The 24,339-nt window shown below is 42.8% G+C and overlaps 1 protein-coding gene across 1 annotated transcript; it reads right to left on the reverse strand.

Annotated features, from left to right (window-relative positions):
• Positions 1–5,605: 5,605 nt before the first annotated feature.
• On the reverse strand, positions 5,606–22,988 carry RBM34 (RNA binding motif protein 34). The gene is made up of 11 exons (XM_056853330.1): positions 22,948–22,988; positions 19,977–20,148; positions 15,285–15,421; positions 13,776–13,980; positions 11,937–11,996; positions 10,956–10,999; positions 9,387–9,470; positions 9,128–9,191; positions 8,994–9,036; positions 8,508–8,626; positions 5,606–5,890 (listed from the first exon to the last, which is right to left on the reverse strand). The coding sequence occupies exons 1-11, from the start codon at positions 22,986–22,988 to the stop codon at positions 5,606–5,608; spliced, it is 1,254 nt and encodes a 417-aa protein (XP_056709308.1).
• Between the last annotated feature and the right edge of the window lie 1,351 nt (positions 22,989–24,339).

The following is a 24,339-nucleotide window of genomic DNA, read 5'->3' on the forward strand; positions in this document are numbered from 1 at the left end:
TTCTTTGGCCCGAAGCGAGCGCCTAATGGGGGGGAGGAGAAATCAAACCGGAACAGCGTGCGACAATAATGCGCATGCGTCGCCGTGCCAGCCCGTTGCCTCGCTTTATCTTCATCGCGCATGCGTCAATATCACCCTCTGTTGGAAATGTCATAAAATCAGAGGCACCTTTTTCCACTGTTGGTGGACATGTAAAGTCATGCAGAAAAATTGGGGGGGGGGGGGAATCATAAGAACCTCAAAGGCATTGTAGGACAGAGCGTAAAATATGATCCCAAACTCTTTCTTCTGAATAAATCACCAGATACCATGAATGAGGACCAACAGCTCGTATTAAAATACCTTGTAACAGCGGCGAGAGTAGTCCTGGCATCACTTTGGAAAACAAATAAGATCCCAAAACTTCAAACATGGTTAGGTAAGTCCCTAGAATATATTACTATGGCACAATTGATGGAATATATGAAAGATAATACACGAGAACTGAATCATGAGAGATGGAAATCCTTTTATGAATATATTAAAAGCACCAGATAAAAGATCTAGTCAAATCAAATTACTATTATGTTAAGAAAATAAGGAAGACGGTTTCATAAAGAGGGATAAAGAATGTCAGATACCAACAAAATGATATGTAAATAATATTATCTTCCCTTTCCCTATTTTTCCCTCTGTATATCTCCTTATTAATGAAAAAATAAAAAATATATATACAATAAAAAAAATATATCACCCTTCGCCTCCTCCCTTCACGAATGCAGAAGGAGTTACGTCAGCACTGGAAATAATGGCCATTTATGCATGGGATGCTTTACCTTGAATTTGCCACTCTGTAGTCTGTCTGTGTGTGTCTCTGTGTGTAAAGTGCCGTCAAGTCGCAGCCGACTTAGGGCGACCCCTTTTCAAGGCAAGAGACTAACAGAGGTGGTTTGCCAGTGCCTTCCTCTGCACAGCAACCCACCTGGTATTCCTTGGTGGTCTCCCATCCAAATACTAACCAGGGCCGACCCTGCTTGGCTTCCGAGATCTGACGAGATCAGGCTAGCCTGGGCCATCCAGGTCAGGGCACTCTCTAGTCTAGAGGCATGTTTTCCCCATCCAAATTATCAGGACTCAAAAAATAAGCCCCAATGCAGAGTTTTGAGATTTCGGATTGGGAAATGTACATCTAGAGAGCGGCAAATCCAAGGCAAAACTTCCCATGCGTAAATGTCAAATAATAGCAGAACGCACCTTAATCAGGACCAGCTGAAAGTCGCGAAGAAGTCTGTTAAGACTCTTCCCCAGGCTGGTGTTTGAACAAATTGTAAATACGTGAAAGTGGCGTCAAAATCAGAATAGGAGGAGCCAGAGTTATGGCCTCAGCTTCATCAAGAACAGGCCACTATAACGGGTCCATAAATACAAACTGAGCAGCTTAAGATATACTGTCTTGAGGAAGTAGCCTAGGGTTGCCAGCCTCCAGGTGGGACCTGGACATCTGGAATTAGAACTTTTCTCCAGAAATTCCCCAGGAGAAAATGGCTGCTTTGGAGGGTGGCTTCCGTCATTATACCCCACTAAGGTCCTGCCCCGACTTCCACAGGCTCCACACCCAAAATTTCTAGGTATTTTCCAGCCCAGAGCTGGCAACCCTATAAACCAGCACAGGAAGTTTAGAGCTCTTTTAAAAAGTTCACTCTTGGAAAACCATGGCTTTTCTGAGACTACCACGTTCTGCAAATTTACCTTGTAGCATGGATTAATATGACGCATCTATGCAGCTCATTGTAAAGGATTTTGTACCGTAAATGAATCTCATTCCAAACCTCTGTCCAATACCCTCTCTTCCTAGTCAGGAGATGAGATGGCAGTATTTGGATACATTCAACTGAGATGGCAGTATTTGGATACATTCAACTGAGAATGCAATCTTTTCCACACTTAATAAGCCATTTATGTACAGTAGCTTCCAGTAGCACTGTACTTTCAGTTATTGGCCACTTTGGGAGACTTCTTCAAAAATATGTGCATAAATAAGGTATTAAGGTACCATTGCTTTGGATTTTTCTTTGGTAGACTGATGTGGCTATGCAAGATTTCCATCTGTTCCTGTTTAAGATGTGTTACTTGCAACATGTTTGTCCCTGCCAAATGGGCATGGCCGAAACAGTTCACCATGTGTTACTGTATAGGCACATAACTCCATTCTTATCAAAATTTTTATTACCCTCCTCTTCTTGTGTTGTTCTAACAAGACCACCTTTAAGGTGGCCAAATTTTGCACCTCGTTGTGTTTAACAAGAAAGCAGCTGGTTAAGGGTTTTTTATTAGTTATGCCTGTACTATTGAAATAAGCCTATTATGTGGCATTGAAATTTTATTCTGTATAGATGGGCTGATGACTGTGTATCAATCTTCACTGATCTATGATCACAAGAAATAAAGTTACTTATCTTACTATGTATGCCAGGCAAGAATATAGCAATTGCATAGTAAATACCATCTTAAAAATAGTTGAGCGACAAAGATCCACATCTCACTATTGGAATCCTTTCCAATCCTTTCCCTAGACCAGTGATGGCGAACCTTTTAGAGACCGAGTGCCCAAACTGCAACCAAAAACCCACTTATTTATCGCCGAGTGCCAATGAGGCAATTTAACCTGAATACCACCCCCAGAGGGGGCCCAGAGGGAGAGGCTAGGGTTGCCAAGTTCCTCTTCGCCATGAGTGGGAGGTTTTTGGGGTGGCGCCTGAGGAGGGCGGGGTTTGGGGAAGGACTTCAGTGCCATAGAGTCCAATTGCCAAAGTGGCAATTTTTTCCAGGGGAACTGATCTCTATTGGTTGGAGATCACCTGTAATAGCAGATCTCCAGCTAGTACCTGGAGATTGGCAGTTTTCTCTCTACATATCAAGACAAATGGAAAGGTGTTTGGAGGATAGCTTGTGGGCACTTCAAAGGTGGAATAGGACTGCACGCCCCTCTGCCCGCACAGACCCAGAGGGTGCCGGAGAAGCCGCTGGAGGGAAAGAAGGAAGGAAGGAAAGAAGGGAAGGGAGGGGGAAAGGGAAGGAAGGGAGGGAGAGAAAGAAAGAAAAAGAGACAGAAAGGGAGAAAGAAATGGAGCAAGGGAGAGAAAGAAAAGGACAGAGGGAGACAGAAAAAGAAAGAGGCCATTTATGCATGGGAGGTTTTGCCTTGGATTTGCCACTCGGTGGGGCGCGGCAGCAGGCTTGTGAGAGGCGAGCAGGGTGGGGCAGAGGGCGCCTCCTTCGCACCCACCGACCAGCCATGCCCCTCCACCCGCACAGGCCCAGAGGGTGCCGGAGAAGCCGCCGGCCATGCCGAGTGTGAGCGCTTGGCTTCTGTTCCCCGCTCTCCCACCCGCCTGGCTGGCCGCGCACGCTCCAGCGGCGGCAATGGCGGCAGCTTCTGTGGGAGAGTCCGGGGGCCACCGCCAATCATGTCGGAGGTTCTCCACCCCTGGGCTACAGCCTCCCCCATCCGGGGTGGGGCAGAGCCGGAAAGACCAGCGGCTTGGAGGAACCGTGCGTGCCGGCAGAAAGGGCTACGCGTGCCGGAAGTGGCACCCGTGCCATAGGTTCGCCAACACGGCCCTAGACTGAGTGGCTGTTGCCACTCAGAGTAAACAATACCAACCTTGTGTGTAGATCCACCACATTTGTTATATTTTTGTCTTTATGTATATCTTTTTAAAAAGATACACATAATGTATGCTTTTAAAAGCTGAACGAGACCATTGGCACTTAACACATACACTCAGGAAGACTTGCCTTTGCTGATGAAATTACATTGATAGATCTAGATGGGTGCCTGGCTTTGCAAGCCCGAGGCAATGGGTAGGCATGCAAGTTAATGCAGTTGCAAAAAAAAGGATTCTTCCAACTCAGCCTAGATTGAAAAAATGGCCTCTTACCTTGGATCCATGCCATGGTGACACTGAGACTAGACAACTGTGATGCACTGTATATTGGTCTCCAGTTGGTGCAGAATGCTGCAGCAGGGCTGTTATCGGGAGCTTAGATGGTGCACGTGCATTACTCCTATTCTGTAGTTGCTCCACTGGCTGCCCATCTGTTAACGGGCTCAATTTAAAGTATTGGCTATCATATACAAAGCCCTTCATGTGCTTGGACCCTCATATCTGCGAGGCCGTCTCTCTTCCTATGCTCCACCACATCATCTTCTCTCATCTGAGCAGGGCCTTCTGCAGGTGACAACCCGCAAATGGGCAGATCAACAACTGCCTATACATATGCCTTCTTTGTTATGGCCCCCACCTTGAGGAATGGCCTACCTGAGCAACTCAGGAAGGTTCCCACTTTCCTGGCTTTCCTCAATTTATGCAAAACTGAAGTATTCAAGAGGGCCTTTCTTTGTAGATAATAGGATAGCAAAGTACAAAATTATTCACAAAGTTGCTTGGATAAATTATTAGGGACTGTGGTCTATACTACAGTGTATAGTTTGCTGTGAAGTTGGATCCTACTATGTAATTTTGCATCATTTAATATGTCATGTTAGCAATTTGCTTTGCTTCAATTTTGTGTTTTTTTCTGGTTGGTTCTACAACCCAAATCCTATTTCATTATTAAAGATCCCATCCTGTTAATTGTATTGACTCAATCTGTGTAATGCCCCTTGAGCCCCATTGAGAAAGGGGGGCTATAAATAATATCAATAAATAAATAATGTCCCATCAGAGAATCAGTCTCCCACCCCAAGTTTCGGCCACTCATTAACACAGCCTGAAGGGAGCCTTGGCCTTACCTTCTCCAAAGTTTGGCATTGCTAACCCCTAAAATGGTTGCCAAAGCAAATTTGGCCAAGATGGAGTCAGACCAGACAGCACACATCTGGGAAGTGGGTCTTGGTAACAGGAATGTACATAATAGGAGCAGTTACATGTGCGCAAAGCAGAAAACACAAAATTAAGGCAGTAGACGAGTCCAGTGATTTCCACCAATTCCTCCCTTCTGCTGCAGCCCACTGAACCCCCCCTCCCCAACTTTTGTTCCTGGGAGTCGGTGGCTTCTCAGAAACAGCGTACAGGGTAAAGGGGGTAGTCCGCAGTGGGACAGGGCAGAAATTGCCATCACCTTTTGAGAAACTGAAGTACATTTAAGTCTTTGGAACGTGTGGTTAGATACAGGCCACAGTGGTTTCAATTTATAGTGCTCTACTGTATATCTGGAAATACATTCATTCCTGCCAGAAATGGGAAAGATGAAAGAATATTTTTAATTAGCAGGAACAAGCCTTATAAAAAGCAGATTACTTGTGGTTAGCTGATCTCCTACAGAGATCCAAGATGGGCTAATGTACAGGAATTAAGATTTATTTGTGCTCCTAAAAAAAAAAATGACTAACTTATGTGGGGAAAATGGGCTAGTAACATTTTTGTGGGTTAGTTCAGCTCTCTTAATTTAACTACAATTTATACTGTAGTTAAATTAAATTAAATTATACTGTAGTTTATACTGTAGTCACATGCATCAATCTATCCGAGCCTATAAATTACAACTGACACAATTTTTAAGAATTCCAACACAGAATGCCTATGAAATAAATTTATTTAAAATGCGCACTTTGTGCACGATTTCATTTGTGCTTTTTAAATTTTTTCTTTGCAGTGTTAGTTGATCTTGGTTTTTTGCTCTTTTTCACTGGATCTGCTTTTTCACCAACGAAGGTATCACTGGAATACCGTTTTGCATTGTTCATTGAGGCAGCTTTTTTATTTTTAAAGCTGACCAAATTCTTTACATTCTTTTCTGAGCTTTTCTGTTGCGCTTTTTCTCTTTCCATACAGCGCTTCACTCTGAGTTTTCTTCCTTTTAGCTCAGAGTTGTTTAGCTTCAGAGCAAGGTGTACAGCATCTGTACCCTTTAAGGAAAAAGATTTTAAAAGATTAAATATAAAGGACATAATATACAAAAGAATGCTCAATTTCCATTTTAGCCATTTTTGTTTCTCAAATTGCACCACTTGACATTGCAATATTCTGCAACCAATATCTAACTTGTGTTTTATCCAAAAATATTATAGCAACCTTAACCCATAATGTACTGTTTCTATACGAGACAAATACCCAAAGGTGAAACTAGCTTTACAGTACAATCTTAAGCAGAGTTACATGCTTCTAAGGCCACTGATGGGACGGCTCTAGGGTTGCCAGCTCCGGGCTGGGAAATACCTGCAGATTTTGGAGGCGGAGGAGGGCAGGGTTTGGGGAGGGACTTCAGTGGGGTATAAATAATTTATTACAGGCTAAAATCAATAACATATAAGGCCTTGCAATAGCCCACCAAACCAACATGTTCATGTAAATATACAACACAAATAGACATACAATCATAGAACTAGACTTTGACCAAACAGGTTTTGGCCAAATGGCCTTCTTCAGTGGTCACACTGAAGAGCTGGAGACCTGAGGGGAACACAACATACCTACAGTCATAAAGATTTTTAGAAAGTCATGTACATTTTTAGTCTGGAACTGTGATTGTTTTGACCACTGAAGAAGGCCATCTGGCTGAAAAGCAGAGTGGTAAGCTGCAGTACTGCAGTCAAAAGCTCTGCTCACGACCTTAGTTCGATCCCAACGGAAGCTGGTTTCAGGTAGCCATCTCAAGGTTGACTCAGCCTTCCATCCTTCTGAGGTCGGTAAAATGAGGACCGAGCTTGCTGGGGGTAAAGGGAAGATGACTGGGGAAGGCACTAGAAAACCACCCCGTAAACAGTCTGCCTAGTAAACGTCGGGATGTGACGTCACCCCATGGGTCAGGAATGACCAGGTGCTTGCACAGGGGACCTTTACCTTTTTAGGTTATTCCAGGGCCTTATGTTATAGATTTTAGCCTGTAATAAATACACACATATTTTGTATTGATATAACCTTTACACTCTGTAACCGTTGGTCTTGGATGTTGGTTTTTTTCTTGACCTCTGGGTACTTAATTCCATTTTTATAGGGGCAATACTACTTAGTAGGCCTCAGGTTCACGGCTACAGAGAAGAAAGCTGAGAAACTGTGTTAAGGAAGACTGCCTACTTGAGGAATGAGCTAAGCCTTTTGAATCCTGCATGCTACTGCAAGGAGTTAGAGATGATCTGAATGAGATGTCAATGTCGGTGGAAGAGACGGGTGCAGTTTCTATTCATCTTTAAATGGCTGCATCACTCTAACTGTTTAATATGGTAGCTATTGACTAAACAGCAGCTACCTTGCGCTAGAACAAATAGGAGGGCAGTGACAGCCATTTTAGGCAGACCCCACAATCAGTCTACAACATTTAAGGGCTCACAGCAGTGTGCTACCTATTTTGTAGGAAACTCTGACATATCATCTCTTATGTGTGGTTAACTGCCAAATACTTACTGAACCAACAAGTTACAACAAGACTTGGCTACCAACATATCAGCCCGGTGTCACAAGTGTGACCAGTATATTGGTGCTGGAGACAGACAGGCTGGCACAAAGGCTTACGACACTAGCATAAATCTAGTTTGATGTATGAGAGTTAAATATACTTTAATAGTACCTTGTAGTAAAAAAAGATAAAGTCTATACATGAATGAATGTTCCACTCAGGTCTCCAGCCCTCCAAACCCATTTCAAATGAACTTTGAATTTGAATAAAATCAGGTCTTGTGCTACCTGATACAACCCAACAATGAGGAAGAGGCACCAATCAGGCAACTAACAGTCTCAAAAGATGTGCAAAAATCTGCTGTTTATTATGGTCCAATGCATTGTGTGTCAAGGACACATAGGCAAACAAATGTTTCTTAAAAGGAATCACATGGGAACATACACCTAACAGTTGCGGGGGCAGAAGGTGTTCACAGTGGTTATTCCCCCCCCCCCATCTTCCCCTTTCCACAGCAGCCTCTCTGACTTATCAAAAGGTATTGGTGGAAATTGTGGGACCCCCCCCACCCCCCACATAGAAGAAAAGCTACCAGGCGCAGGGAGCTTCAGTAAGCAGTAAGCAGTAAGCAGAGACGAAAATTGGGTGGAATTGCCCAGACTTTGCTCTTGCACTAACAGAGCTCTTGCTTTATTTCTTCTGCCAAGATTTTCTTTGGCACAAGAAAGGGAAGCTGGCAATACAATTTCAGGGGCTGCAGAGGACTGCTGTGAGACAAGGAAGATGGAGAAAGATCTGCCGCAGGGAATACCTAACATACGTACAAACTCTGCATACTAAAATAATTTCTAAAACAGCCAAAAGGGTACTGTTTTCTAAGTTATTTTAGTATAGCGTGTTACTATTTCTGTTCAATTTCTTCTATGGAGGACGTTCAGTTATTCTTGCAAAACCGCCTTTGATACTCAGTATATTGGGACAAAACAAACAGGGCTTTTTGTGCACCTATAAGGCTCTGTCTGTTATGACTGTACTACATGAAGTGAAAAGCAAATACATCTCTAGATTTTGTATGTTAAATACTGGATATTGAATCTTTTATCACAGTTATGCAACAGACGTCAACGTACCTCAAACAGAACATAGCCAAATCCTTTGCCAATGCCAGTGTTTCGGTCTCTCACAATGCGCACACCCATCACAGTTCCACACTCAGAGAAATGGTCTCTCATAGTATCATCATCAATGTCTGTAAGCAAACAGTTGAAAAAGGGTGCAGGTACTAAAATGTAGTTCTTTTATGCGTATGATCAAAATCCTAAAAATGTTCATTTGCCCCTTAAATGTAAGAAATTTCCATTTACTTGCAATGAGTACTTCACTTTTTGCAAGGGTATATATTTCTTGGTAAATTATCACAATATGTAATTACTATTATCTAACGGTTTGTAGCAACGCTAGTATTTCTTGACAAATGTGGCTGTTCAGCTTATTAAAAGTACACAACTATCAACATTGCAGAAACTGAATCTACTCATCTGCAAACCACAAATGGAATAGCAACTTTTATGATAGATTAGTCTAGAGACAGTGTTGAATATCCACTTTTTACTTACCATAAGGGAGATTTCCCACAAATATAGACCTCTTATTATCATGCTACAAAGCAAGTAAACAAGAAGAATGGTGTCAGAAGCCTAAAGCAGCAGCTCCCCAAAAAACATTTCCCCACAACATTTAAACTACTCACAGAAGTGGATTGTGAAGCAAGGTCAACTCTGATGTGGAATCCATTAGCAAATTCTGTTCCATTACTATTGAAGCCACAAAAGGAAAAACATGATCAAAAATAATTAATTGGTATCATGTACAGGTCACGCACTGAAATATTTCAGTAGACTTTTTAAGATTTATGTGCTTTCAGTTGTTAAGATATATATAATACGATTGTCATATGTATTCTGTTGTTCTAGGTTTTATGAAAAGACAGCTAATTTAAAAAAGATTACCGTCTTAAGGCATTAACAGCTGCACATTCTTCTTTGAAGACAACATAAGCATTCACATACTTCCTATTAGGATGCACCTTTTGCCTGAAAAAAACACATTAATTTGTTTTTAACTGAAAAGTGTTACATTTACAATTTTTTTAAGCAAGACACAAAAGGCTACAGAACTCTCATTATCATCTTCAACATGCTTATCTGGCCATGTCCTATCAATTCAATGGGACTTATGTTGTCTAATTGTTAAGACTAGGAAAAGGGAACCTAGGTTCAAATCCATACTTTTCTGTAGCTCACACAGCAGTCACTAACTTTCAGCCTAACCTACCACACAGGACTGTTGTGGTATGACACAGTTACATGAAACTGTGTTGTAATCAGACTTCTGGTCAATCAAGATCAGTATTTACTTTGACTGGCAGCAACTCTCCAGGGTCCCGAGTAGAGGTCTTTCACGTGGATCCTTCTAACTGGAAGTGCCAGGGTCTGAACCTGGAACTGCATCAATGTAAAGGAGATGCTCTGGCAGAGCCACAGCATATCCCAAGGGCCATGAATACCACCCTAAACTTCTTTGGGGACAGGTAGGATAAAAATCTAATTTTTAAAATGCTTCCTGGAATGTATAGCAAAAACTCTATTTTTGTTTTCAAACTGTTCAATCCTAAGCTCTTCTAATCCAGCTGAGTTCAGACCATATAGGATCAGTGTGTCCAGCTGTTTCTGCATCAAAACCCTCAACCAGTCCCAGCACAAAGAGGTGAGAACCCTGTCCTTGGTAAAGAATCCAAAAGGAGCCTCTATTTGCCACATGAAATCACAAAGTGAGAATGGGACAGAAAGTACTTTCAACCTTTTCAAGGCAGGGAGCCAGAACCCATTTGTGGTGCTTCAAGAGATTTTTCACAAATCAACAAATAGCCTGAAGAGGAGAAGACTGGGAGGCGATATGATAACCATCTTCAAGTACTTGAAGGGCTGTCATACAGAGGATGGTGCAGAGTTGTTTTCTGTTGCCCCAGAAGGTCGGACCAGAACCAACGGCATGAAATTAAATCAAAAGAGTTTCCGTCTAGACATTAGGAAGAACTTCCTAACAGAGCGGTTCCTCAGTGGAACAGGCTTCCTCGGGAGGTGGTAAGCGCTCCTTCCCTTGAGGTTTTTAAGCCGAGGCTGGATGGCCATCTGTCAGCAATGCTGATTCTATGTCCTTAGGCAGATCATGAGAGGGAGGGCATCTTGGCCATCTTCTGGGCATGGAGTAGGAGTCACGGGGGTGGGGGAGGTAGTTGTGAATTTCTTGCATTGTGCAGGGGGTTGGACTAGATGACCCTGGTGGTCCCTTCCAACTATGATTCTATGAACTACTTAGTGTTGTATAAGTTACACTGTCCTACAAAATTGTAAACTGCAGAGTAACTTGTAAATCAAGGTCTGGAATAAATGAGAGGCCACTTGATCTTTACCATAAGCATTCCTTTAACTGGTCACAAGCTTTTTGGAGAGACTGCATATTATAAACCTGTTATTTTGAAAATACTGAAAAATGAAACAGAAGTTTGTAAGACCTACTTTATGGCTGCCAATTTTTTGGATAACGTGTCCTCTGCTGGAATCTTAAAAGAAAAACATAAGAGCATTAATTGATAGGCATTCTTCAGCTTCAGGATGTCACATTATGAACATCTGAGAACACTATGCTCATTGCAGCAGGGAAGGTGAAGACGGCTTCCGCCCAAACCTGGGCTCTCTCAACAGCAGTCCCAGTTGTTTATTGGCCTTAAGAATACTTGTTTCTGTTTACTGTTTTTTCAGAAAAACGGAATATAAATATTTTAAAATACACATATTCTGGTGTACGTTTTAGATGTGGATGGAGTAGAACACTATTACAAATGGGATCACTGCATCAGTGATGGTTCCAGTTATATGCTAATATGCAATGTACTGAGCAAAATAATTATTTGAAAACATGAGAAAACTAAGGTATTCATGAAACCAATCCCTTAGACTGTTCAAAGCAGCTATCCCTTCTATCACTGCCTAGAGCTGGGTTCCCTAACATCTGAGCCTGTGGGCACTCTTGGAATTCTGAGGTAGGGTGGCATCCGTCGCTACAAAATGGCTGCCACAGGAGGTGGAGCCAAGCTCTCTCTCTCTCACACACACACACACACACAAACGTAGAGAAGGAGGATAACACACACAGAGAGAAGACATCCAAGAGAAGGAAAGGGTGTTGCACTGCTCCCTACACCCCACCACCTCACAGGGGGTCCAAATGTTCCTGCTTACAAGGATCATAGATCGCTCTCCAGTCCGAAGTGGGGAGCATCCACATGAAGGCAGCCTGTATCTGTATGAAGGCAGCCTGTCCACTGGTTCTGCATTCCCAATGGTCCTGCCTACTTTCCTGAAGCACATGATGCATGCCTAGGGAAGTGCCTGCAGGTGCCACGCTAGGGAACCCTGGCCTAAAGACGGCAGGCTCTCTGTGTGTGAACACTCACGCAGCCATATAAAATCACAATGACAGTTATACTGTATGCTTACCAAACAGCGGAAGCGAACTGATTCAATTTGTCCATATTCTTTGAAAAACACCTTCAGCATCTAAACTCAAGCACATTTGATTCACTTGGTCAAAACAAATAAGAACAGCAATTTAACCCCCTCACAGAATGAGGTCATCTTCAGGGTACAATCTGTTTTTTTTCTATTCTTATTATAACCAAATACAAGAATGCCCAGTAACTTCCATGGGTTGGATCCACTAGAACATTTATGCAGACAGAAGGATTTCTATCCAGAGAGTGTGGATAGAACTTTATAACTTCCCCTCTCCAGCCCAGAATATACCCCAAATGCTGTACTTGAGAGTGTACCGTTTCCTAGGAGCAGCATGGGGAGGGGGAGAGTAGGCTGCTGCAGGAGAGACACAAGAAAGTTGCACTCCAGAGATGAAAACCCTTCCATCCATGGAAATGCTCTGATTGATCCAAGACATGATAGGCTAGTGAAAACATAAGAAAAGCCTTGCTGGATCAAACCAGTGGTCCATCTAGTCCAGCATCCTGTCTCACACAGTGGCCAACCAGTTCCTCTAGAGGTCCAGCAATAGGGCATAGAGGCTGAAATATAGGAAAAATAAAAAAAGCAACTGGAGAACATGTCTTCTCCATCACTGAATGAAAAATCTGTGCTGTTTAAGCTGATTAGCAGTATAAAATTCATATTTAAGTACTGTTCACCATAATTTTATTTATTAAAATATTTATATCCTGCCTTTTCTTGTGGCTCAAGCAAGAATACTTGTCCCCTGATCTTAAGTTTAATATTTATTCACATAGAATAGAATCATAGAATTATAGAGTTGGAAAGGACCACCAGGGTCATCTAGTCCAACCCCCCTGCACAATGCAGGACATTCACAACTACCTCCCCCCCACACCCCCAGTGACCCCCAGTGCCTTCCCTCTCATCATCTGCCTAAGGTTATACCTACATAAGTTACACCCCACCTTTCTACCCTCATCAGGACCCCCATGGCAGCTAACAGAGCAAATATATATATAATAAGATTATATATTAAAACCAAACAACTTTTATATATTAAACATTATATATTAAAAACATTATATATTAAAATAAAATCAAAATATATCATAAAAATAATTAAAGCCAAAGCTAAAATACACATATAAAGCAAAAAACCCAACAATTATAACACAGGGAGGGAGGGATCACTGAGGGAACACCAGATGAAGCAAAGAAGTCTTCACTCACTGGCAGAAGGTGGCAACAGAAGAGGACAGGTGAATCTCTCTGGGGAGAGAATTCCAGGGTTGTGGTGCCACAACCCAGAAGGCCCTTTCCCAAGTTGCCATCCATCTAATCTCAGAAGGAAGGGGCACCTAAAGTAGGGTCTCTGAAGATGACTGTAGTGGTCGAGTACATTCATAAGGGAACAGACAATCCTTCTGGTTTGCAGGTCCCAAGCCATATAAGGTTTAAAGGTCAACAGTAGCACCTAGAATTGTGTTGGGAAACAAACTGGGAGCCACTGTAGAATATGGCGCCTACAATCTACTCCATTCAGCAGCCTGGCTGCAACATTCTGCACCAGTTGAAGTTTCTGAACAATTTTCAAGAACAGCCCTGTGTAGAGAGCACTGCACTAATCTAATCTAGATGTAACTAGGGCATGCACCAAAATGGCCAGATCGTTTTTGACCAGGAAAGGTCACAGCTTTTAAGCACATTTCCTTCAAACAAGCCCCAATTATATTAATGGAACTCATTTCATCATTTGTGTGCTTCAGGGATCACTGTCTATTTCCTTAAATATCAGAAGTGATGTCTGATTTTTGCTCCCCAGCATTACTCACTTACCTGTGCTGTACAACCAACAGGTAAATTCCCCACAAAGATGGTCCTCTTATTCTTTAGCATTTCCTTAGCCACGTTGATTTGCATTTTCTTTTGTTTTATTCCAGCATCAGCATCTGAAGCTGAGAGATGCTTAGCAGCCAACTTTTGTTTGATTTGTCTCTCTTTTTCCATCTCATCTTCATCTGTTTTATCCAACGCATACTCCCTTGACAAGCAGTGAAAAATTGAAGCCAAGCTGTTAACATCCATTCGCTATACTCCTGGAAAAAATCTGTTTTTTTAATCTACCCAGACACAGAAGTAATAAAAGATCAATTGTTGGAGAAACTAGAGGTGACAGTTACATTAAAAGAAAGCAATGTGTGACCCTCATGCTAATGCACAGCCGGAATATCTTTGCAAAAGGATGCATAAACACATTAAGAACCAGTTCACACATTTCACACTTAAGGAGTGATCACATGAAACCAGATCCTTATACACTGGTTTGAAACCTTTCAAGATCCTGTTAATTGGGTTGGGCTGGACAGGAATGAAGCGCTCGTCTATCTACTGCCTTCCTCCAGCCTCAGCGTTTAGCACTTCTCAGGCACCATCTTTCCCTTCCTTGTTTCTAAACGGAGGAGGAGGCCTTGCCGCAGTGAGCACATTTGTGGACCATTGGCGTTTCATATTTGCCCATAAAGGGACAGATTTCGGTGTGCTGTAGTGGTTAAGAGTGTTGGACTAGTATCTGCGAGATCCAGGTTTGAATCCCCACTTGTGCCCCCGCATGGAAACTTGCTGGGTGAACTTGGTCCAGTCACACTCTCTCAGCCTAACCTACTTCACAGGGTTATTGTGAGGATAAAAGGGAGGAGGGGAAAATGATATAAGCCACTTTGGGGCCTCATTGTTGAGAGAGGAGGGGTATAAATGACTTAAATAAATAAAATTTTATTTTACTGAGAAGAAGTTGCTACTGGCCAGGCTTTTTTAAAGAGAAGATTACCCACATCAGAGCTTATACCATTGGCTTATACATCAACCCCTCATCAATGCACTGTGTTAACTGGAGCTAAGAGATAAGTACACATCCACCATTTGTTAATTTATTCTATTAGATTTTTATCCTGGCCTTCCTCCAAGGAGCTGAGGATGATATACATGGCTTTCCACATTTTTACTGTCACAACACTACGAGGTATGTCGAACCACAAAAGAATGACTGGCCCAAGGTCACCACTGACAATAACCATAAAGGAAGCCAAACATACAGAAAAGTGCCCTTACATGCCATAAAACATTGTTAGTTGTTAAGCTTCTAGCTTACTCTGACTTTAAGGCTTAGTGAAGATGACACAACCAACTAATAAAATCAGTGAAGTAATCTTCTGAAAATATGAGTAATATATTCTGCCATGAACACATGCCAGTCTAGCTCTAATCTTTAAGACAAAATACTTTTTTCCCCTCCCTGGCTTTAAAATGATGAGACTTGACCTTCTGAGTATAAAATGTTTCAGTTACCTGCTAGCTAATCTTGCCTCTGCTGGAGATAGTACTTTCTTTTTAGCTTTCTTCATGTTTTTCAAAGGCGCTCTTTCAATAGAGTTCTGCATTTCTGTGGCAATTTCTTCTTCTGTATGCTTGCGCTTCTTAGTTTCCTTTTAGAAAAGAAAACTGGGTTTAACAGGTTAGAGTAGACAAGACTATCAGGTTACAATAAAATAATCAGAAAAATAGGACAACTCATGCTTAACCTTCCACCAAAGTCCCCTTTTGTTTAAATACTTGAATAAAAATATATATTTTAAAAAAACTTCTATTGTCAGACTTCCCACACATGGTCCTATTAGGCAAAAAGAATCTGTGGTACCAGCGTAATTATCATGTACCTTTGAGAAAAAGCTTATCATTTTTACAATAGGTTATGAACTTGGAACTGCAGATCAGTACTAAAGAACAGCTTCAAGCACAAAACTTTGTTTTAGTTATGCTGTAAAGTACTTTTTGTAATACAAAAAAGTTAATAGGATTAAACAAGGATAAGTTTCAACACAGACTTTCTACTCTTCTTCTACAGTTCCCATTATACAAAATGGTGGCCCAATTCTTAGGTTGCCACTGAGCTGTGGGAGATGCCTCCAAGTGAAACAGCCCCAGACCACAGTGGTAACATCTATTAAAGATCATTTGTGCAGTAAGGAGGTCAGTTAAATCCAAATTTATTGCTGGATGCTCAGGTAGTTCTGTTGTCAGCGATACTATTTTATCTAGATTTAGATGGCATAAGAAGAAGAAGAAAGAAGGACAGGTCTGGTCAGAGTCTGAAAATACACCAGCCTCATTAGTGTAATTATGTCTGAATCATACTGTAACACTTCTGGACAGAATTTTGCTTTCACGAGTTGGAAGGTGTAAAGGGGAGGGTGGAATCATGCAATGATTATTAGCATAGTGTTGTTGAAGGTTCTGTCTACAATGTTGGGTGGACAAGTTCTGTGTCAATGCTTCTCTGCCACAAGAAATCTAAGCATCACCGATTACAGCTCAAAAGTACATTGCAACAGCACCTTTTTATTCTGCAAGCTTTCAACGAGGCAGCCATCAGTAAAAAAAATTATGGCACTAAAGACTTATCAGAGATACAGCTGACGTTTTTGAAAACCTCGTTTTTGCATTAGCTGTGTAGCCCTTGACTTGTACCACAAAGGGACATAAACTTTACTCATAGATCAACCATTTTGAAAAACAGTGAAAAATGTGTACTATTCCATTTCTTATGGTAATAAAATCACCTGTCTGTAAGCAATACCTAAACAAATACAGCAATGAACAAACAAACAACAGTCAAACTCTGGTCTTACTTAAATGTGTCATGCCAATGAAAGGTATTACTGAATTGCAACAGTGACATTGACACAGTAGAAGGTACACCTTATAGGAAATTCATAAACGGATTAAGGAACGTAAACAGTATTTCACTGAACTCTGCAGGAGATGGTAAAATTACACAACCAACATGAATATAGATCTCTACCACCTTTCGAGTAATAACAAAGTTAGCTTCTACAAAGTTATTTTAAGTAATTAAAACAGAATGTTTGTCCAGCAGTATCACCACATTTCTATTCATTTTAAAACAACGCTATACAACTTGTGACCAACTGAGCAAAACACAGATATCAAAGACTCAATAAACCCCCCTCACTGCTGCGTGCTATTGCTCGATAAATTATTGGTGAGCTGTTTGGTTTGCTGGATTACAAATTCCACAGACCTATTCTGAAAACTGACCACTACATTTTTTTAACATTTACATAGCCAAACAAAATTTAAACCGCTCTACAGAATGATAGTATGATCTATACAACTTAACCATCTATAGCAATTTGACTTCATAAGGAAATCTGCCTTTCTAGAAGCTGCACCCATTACATGCACAATACCAGAGAGGAGATATATTAGGGCCAATTGACGCATTATCTAGATTGGGATGGCCAACTTTTCAACATTAAGGGTTCTACCACTTCTATAATCGACAACCAATTGGCTAAGTGGTACAGAACACGCCTCACAAATAGAAGATTCCCAGGTTCAATTCAAGGTACTGGTTATTGCCTACAAACCCTTTATGGCCCAGGATCCACATATCCAATATCCTCCTCTGTGATAGCTGCACTCATCTGCATTGCTTGTTGTATGCGTTACCCTGTTTGTACTGCATTGTTTCTGGATCTTTGTTATCAAGTTGCTGCACTGTTTACAGTATATCTTACCCTATTATGGTGTATCTTAGTTGTAGGGTAATGCATAGAGCAAGAAGTGCAATAAATTGATAAAATGATTCCGATCCAGAGGTTACTGTAGATGTTGCCAATTTTCTAGTGCAGGGATGGGGAACCTCAGGCCCGGGGGCCGTATGCGGCCCCCAAGGACATTTTTTGTGGCCCTCGGGAGCTCTGGGGCCATGCCGCAGAGGCACAGCATAGGGCAGCCCTCCCTGAGGGTGTTCCTGGGGCCACGGCTTGCAGGGGCGCTGTGGCACCCTTTGGACCCCCTCTTGCCAACTGACGGCTGTTGGTCGGCGAGAGGAGGGGGAGGGACTCTTTCCCCAAGGCTGCCCCCTATAGCCGCAGCGTGCAGGAACGCCGGGGCACACTGTAAGACCCTCTTGCTGCCTGTCGGATGTTGAGCAGTGAGAGGGAGGGGGGGAAAGAGGCCCGTAGCTACCGGAGGCAGAGCATGCACGGAGGAGCCGATCGGGCTTCGGGGGGCCTTTTGTGGACTCTGGGGGGGGGAGGGCATGGAGCCTGGGGCCAGGTCGCGGTGGCCGGCGGGTGTGTGTGTGTGTGTGGGGGGGGGAAGGCTTTTCTCTCTCCCTCTCTTTCTGTCTCTTTGTCTGTCTCCCTCCGTCCTTTTCTTTCTCCCCCTCTTTGCATTTCTTTCTCCCTCTCTCCCTTTTCCTCTTTCTCTGTTTTCCTTTCTTCCTCCGTTGACGATCGACTGCAGGCTGCGCCCCCCTGGCGCCTCGTTTGCTCGGGCCCACCGCTGGCTGCCCTCCCACCTGGGAGGGGGGGAGGACCGGGGCGCCCTCCAGGCCTTCTCTGCCTTCTCTGGGGTTGCCAACCTCCAGGTGGTGGCTGGAGACCTGGCAACCCTAGCCTCTCCACACCCCCACCGGGAGATCTACACCTGGTATGGCTCAAATGATGTTATAAATGTGCAAATGGCCCTTGGCATGAAAAAGGTTCCCCACCCCTGTTCTAGTGGATGTGATGAAAGTTCAAAAAGCCCAAAGTTTGTAATTTCTATTATTGGAATTTACTGGCCTATGTTTTTATCTTAATGACTGCATATTTTATGTACCTTCTGTAACAATTGTAATATTACTTATGCCATTAAAGGTTTTTCAAGTTCAAGTTCAGCGCAATAAATTACAACGCTAATCCATACAGCACACAGTGGATAAACTACAAACCTATTCCTTATATGAAAACACCCTCCTGAGCAATTTAATTTACTACACCCGGGTCACCTTTATGAAAGTCCCATGCTGACTAGTTCCATTTATTACAACCCTATTTCCTTTACAGAAATGCCCGCCTGAAGAATTCTGTGGTATGCATTCTGCAGAATAGGAACCTTTCTGACCACCTCAGGCAGGCCACTTATTTGTACAGAGTATGCAGCAGCCTGAATAGCCTAATTTAGCTCAAGCTCATCAGAGCTGTGAAACTATGAAGGGTCAGCCACAGTTAGTATTTGGATGGGAGACCACCAAGGAAGTCTAGGGATGCTACATTGAGGAAGGCAACGGCAAAGCACCTCAGCTCATCTCTTGCCTTGAACATCCTGTAGATGCAGTCACCATGATCTGGTTGTGACTTGATGGAACATTAATCCATTCATTCAGTACATGACCATACACAGTTTGTTTATATTATACTGTTTCGGCCTCAATGCAGTTTACCAGAAGAATATACCAGTGCCCACAAACAGCCAATACTAGCACAACACATTAAAAACTCAATCAAAATACAATGCCGGGAAAGGGCAGGGTAGAAATTGAATAAAATAAAACAAGATAACGTTAAGAACTGTATAGTTAAAGGTAGCAACAACTCACCAAGATCAAACGAGCCACTTGGCCACAACAGGCTTGGAAGAAAAAGAAATTTATAATAACCCCCCAAACATAACAATTGAGAGAGGCTGTTAGATCTCATTGGGGAGGGCATCACTAAAATTTAAGAGTAGTTTAAAAGAACTGCTCATTTTTTTAAACTGTCAAATTAGATCAAACCCCTCCCCCTCCCCTGCTATTTACTCTACTAGAAGAAACGTGCAGGCAACCATAAGGGGTTTTGATGGAGGAACTAATATTGTGAAAACGTGGAGTGGTGATGGAAGGAGATGACATCCCTTTGTTAATCCAAATCCTCCACCACATTTCTACTTGCCAGTTAAAAATAAACAAATAAGGGAGATCTGTTCACAGATCTCCACCATCTCACTGAATCTCTCTAAAAGGATTCTCCAACAGAACTTCATTGAGGGTCTATATATGTTGGCCAAGACATGAAACCCTTTGGCTTCATTATTCCCACACCCACGACAGGGAACCCAGCAATTTGATCATGACATTCCAATAGCTCAGTGCATGATGCTGAACTCTTATTTTGGGAACTACTGATATAAGAAAAGAATTCTACTTACTCTTGGTACAGCAACATACACTGGTTGCTTTTCCGACCCTGGAGCACTGAAAAGTCGTACCAAGGTATCTGTGCTGCATACTGCAGGGCTTTTCTGACACAGACTGCTGGCCACTTGCCCTACGATATAGTCTTCATTTGGTACAGCAATAGCATCTCCCTCACAAACTTTTCTATTAAAGAAAGTCAGTCATTAGGTGCCACTTGGTACCACCAGCAAACATACACAAATACATTTTATGCTAAATGTTTTAGAATGCTGACTTAATGCAACTTTTGAAAATGACTCTGAATTGCTTCTTAAGATGACATCAAGACATTCTGAAATGCTTATTTTTAAGATAACATACTTATTTTTAAGACGGCATTAAGAGACATATTTTCCAGCATGTCACATGAGAAAAAAGGAAACATAAGAACATAGACTCAATCAGTTTCAAGGTTCCATTTCTGTTAAAGTTACAAAATTACTGCCTCTGTGTGTGGTCATGGCCAATAAAATCTTAAAACCACTTTAGTGTTAGCCAGTCTTCAACTTGGGCCTTTGTTATATTCATTACCAACTTGTCCACTTTATTTAGAATAACTGAAATTCACCACCTCTGAAAGAGGCCAGTGCCTAACAAGCAAGGTAGATAAATAGCAATTTTTAAAAAAATTTTTTTATTTAAATTGATTTTTTTAATAAAATGCTTTCTGAGGAAAATCTATCTAAAGATAGTTTTCTATCAAAGATACATTATGGTCCAAAGGTTATTAATCAAGAAATAAGGATTAGTTTTTGATTATGTAGCATGAGGCTGTATACAGATGCAATGTTTATATTTTTTGGGTAAATGAATTACATTAATCCATTCACAATGTCATGCTCTTCCAGAGTTTTCTGTTAAGATTATTTTAGGCAATTTTTCTATCTAGAAGATATTATCACAGATGCTTGGTTTTGCAGTTCTCCAAACTGTGAATTTGTGTCTGCACAGATAACATGCTTCTTCTTCTCAACAAAAATGTTATAAAATAAACATACAAATTGAGAAAAAGACCTTAATCCCATTGCTCCTTTGCAAATCTATGTACACAGACTCAACCCCTTACCTCTTAAGTGCCAAGTTCAATAAATAGAAGATTGACTGGAGTGGGATAGACTTGCACAAAGAGCTAAGTGTGAGGAGGGAGGGGCAAGCAGTAAAAATGTAGATTTATATCATGTAGAAAGCCATGGTATAATTCTAGTCTTACTGACTAACAATTTAAATTGTGATTTAAGTCAATTTGATTTAAATCAAATTCACCCTGCTAACAAGGCATATGTGCTGAAGAAAAGGAACTCTGAAATACAGAAAATCTTAGGTTCTATTTCAGGGAGCCAGTTATCTGAAGTATATGTACTTGGTGGATTGGTATTCAAACCCTTGAAACACCAGAGCATCCGAGGGCAGACTCACATATATATGTTCTTCCTACACAGATAATGTCTCAAGGGGGGTGGGGAAACCAGCCTGCAAATAAGCACACTTTGTATTATAAGCACAGATAAGTTTATGAATGTATCAACTTCTGGAACTCTAAGCGCATGGCATAACAAATACTTTGCAAGTGACAGCACAAACAGCAATATGAAAAGCAGCCTCTCTAGACTCTTCCATGTAGGAGGTTTTCGGGTACACGCTTTGTGGTAAGGCTTTGTTCAGACAACCTTGTCACGAAACTTACTAGGTGACCTTGGGCCAGTCCACTGTGCCCCAGCCTAGCTTACCTGACAAAAGGTTGCTGAGAAAATAAAAGAGGAGTGCAGATCCGTGCACGCTACCCTGAGCTCCTTGGAGAAAGGGCGTGGGACGCTAATGCACTAAACAATAAACAAATAACAGACACAGAGTGTCTTTCCCGCTGCACAATAAACATACTCCCACATCTGTATAATTCACAGTGGGTAGCCGTGTTAGTCTGTCTGCAGTAGTAGAAAAGGGCAAGAGTCCAGTAGCACCTTCAAGACTAACAAGAATATTTTCTGGTAGGGTATGAGCTTTCGTGAGCCACAGCTCACTTCTTCAGATACCTCTTCCGAAAGCTCATACCCTACCAGAAAAAATTCTCGTTAGTCTTTACGGTGCTACTGGACTCCTGCCCTTTTCTACTACTGCAGACAGACTAACACGGCTACCCACTGTGAAGATCATTCACAGTGGGTAGCCGTGTTAGTCTGTCTACAGTAGTAGAAAAGGGCAAGAGTCCAGTAGCACCTTAAAGACTAACCAAAATATTTTCTGGTAGGGTATGAGCTTTCGTGAGCCACAGCTCACTTCTTCAGATACCTCTTCAGAAAGCTCATACCCTACCAGAAAAAATTCTTGTTAGTCTTTAAGGTGCTACTGGACTCTTGCCCTTTTCTACTACTGCACAGAGACTAACATGGATAAGTCTGTCTGCAGTAGTAGAAAAGGGCAAGAGTCCAGTAGCACCTTAAAGACTAACCAAAATATTTTCTGGTAGGGTATGAGCTTTCGTGAGCCTGCGGCTCACGAAAGCTCATACCCTACCAGAAATTATTTTGTTTGTCTTTAAGGTGCTACTGGACTCTTGCCCTTTTCTACCCACTGTGAATGATCTTCATGGAAGGCACCACATTTAGCCGTACAGAATGGAAACCCATCAACCTCGTGAAGAAACTGGCACAGGTGCAGACAGACATCATGTTTCTCACCAAACGCACAAGACTCCACATCTGGAGTGAGCCGAAAGGCTTTCCAAAGCAAAGGGCCCGGTTTTTTGGAGGGCAGCCCCTGAATCCCACGCAACCAGGCGCGCAGTACCAGACGTAACGCCTCGGGCCTTGCCCAGCAGGCGTTGGAGGGAAGAGGGGACCGAACCCAGGAACCATTGCAGACCCTCAAGCATTAGCAGCCGGGTTCAGAGGCCGGGACGGCGATCGGGTGTGTGTGTGTGTGTGAAAGACCAGCTGCGTCCCTTACTTTTTCTCCGGGCGGAGCTTCTTCACTCTAGACGGCTTCATCTTCGAGAGGGAAACGCTCCCGCGGTCCCTCGTCGCCAACCCGCTTCCGCATCAAGCGCACACTTCCGGTCAAAATGCCCCCCCCCTTCTACTTCCGACTCTCCGCAATCCCTTTCAATGCCCGTTATGGAAGACGAACGCGAGCGCCCTCTGCCGAGTTGAGGAGGACACGTTAGCCCGGTTCAGAGGAAAGTGACGCACGCACGCACGCACGGGGGGGGGGGAAGAGTGAGATTCCTGTGACGGTTTTTTTTTGCCGTTATCAACCCCGTGGCGCAGAGTGGTAAGCCGCGGTACTGCAGTCCAATCTCTGCTCACGACCTGAGTTCGATCCCGACGGAAGTTGGTTTTAGGTAGCCGAAAAGGGCAAGAGGCCAGTAGCGCCTTAAAGACGAACAAAAATGTTTTCTGGTAGGGTATGAGCTTTCGTGAGCCACAGCTGAGCTACCAGAAAAAAAATTTTGTTAGTCTTTAAGGTGCTACTGGACTCTGGCCCTTTTCCACTACTGCAGACAGACTAACACGGCGACCCACTGTGAATTAGGTAGCCGGCTCAAGGTTGACTCAGCCTTCCATCCTTCTGAGGTCGGTAAAATGAGGACTGCTGATTTTGTCACTGACTCTTTCTATCTATGCATAGCAAGTCCTTGATATGTAGAGTTGCCAGCTCTGGGCTGGGAAATATCTGGAGAATTGGGGGGTGTCTGGAGCCTGGTGAGGAATGAGGTTTAATTCCATAGGTTCCACCCTCCAAAGCAGCCATTTTTTTCATGGGAACTGATCTTGGTTGTCTGGAGATTAGCGGTAATAGCCGGAACGCCAGGTGCTCCCTGGAGGTTGGCAACCCCATTGATATGGCAAAGGCATTTTGCTCTTCCCAGATCAGTCTGCCACCTTATAAGCAAGACATTATGGGGTTGGGAGGGGCCACGGTTGCCAGCATCTTTGCAGCAATCTTGAATCTGTTGAAAGAAGACCATGGCTTCCGTCATGGGAGTAGCAGGACGGGTTGGTTTATGATAGCATTAGCAGGCTGTGTGCTCTGCTGGGGAGGGGCTGTGGCTCAGTGGTAGAGCATCTGTTTGGCATGCAGAAGGCCCCAGGTTCAATCCCGGGCATCTCCAGTTAAAGGGACTAGGCAAGTAGGTGATGTGAAAGACCCCTGCCTGAGACCCTGGAGAGCCGTTGCTGGTCTGGGTAGACAATACTGACTTTGATGGACCAAGGGTCTGATTCAGTATAAGGCAGCTTCATGTGTTCAAGGACCCAGGTTGCTGGGGGTAAAGGGGAGATGACTGGGGAAGGCACTGGCAAACCACCCCGTAAACAAAATCTATGTAGGAAACGTCGG

This window comes from Euleptes europaea, chromosome 7, assembly GCF_029931775.1.
Source record: "Euleptes europaea isolate rEulEur1 chromosome 7, rEulEur1.hap1, whole genome shotgun sequence".
NCBI lineage: Eukaryota > Metazoa > Chordata > Lepidosauria > Squamata > Sphaerodactylidae > Euleptes > Euleptes europaea.

Coding starts and splice junctions, on each gene's coding strand:
- RBM34 (XM_056853330.1), bottom strand. CDS start 22,988: ATGAAGCCGTCTAGAGTGAAGAAGCTCCGCCCGGAGAAAAA. Junction 15,422..19,976: donor TGTATGTTGCTGTACCAAGA/GTAAGTAGAATT, acceptor CTTTTCTAAAAG/GAAACTAAGAAGCGCAAGCA. Junction 9,471..10,955: donor AAAAAATTGGCAGCCATAAA/GTAGGTCTTACA, acceptor TGTTTTTTTCAG/GCAAAAGGTGCATCCTAATA.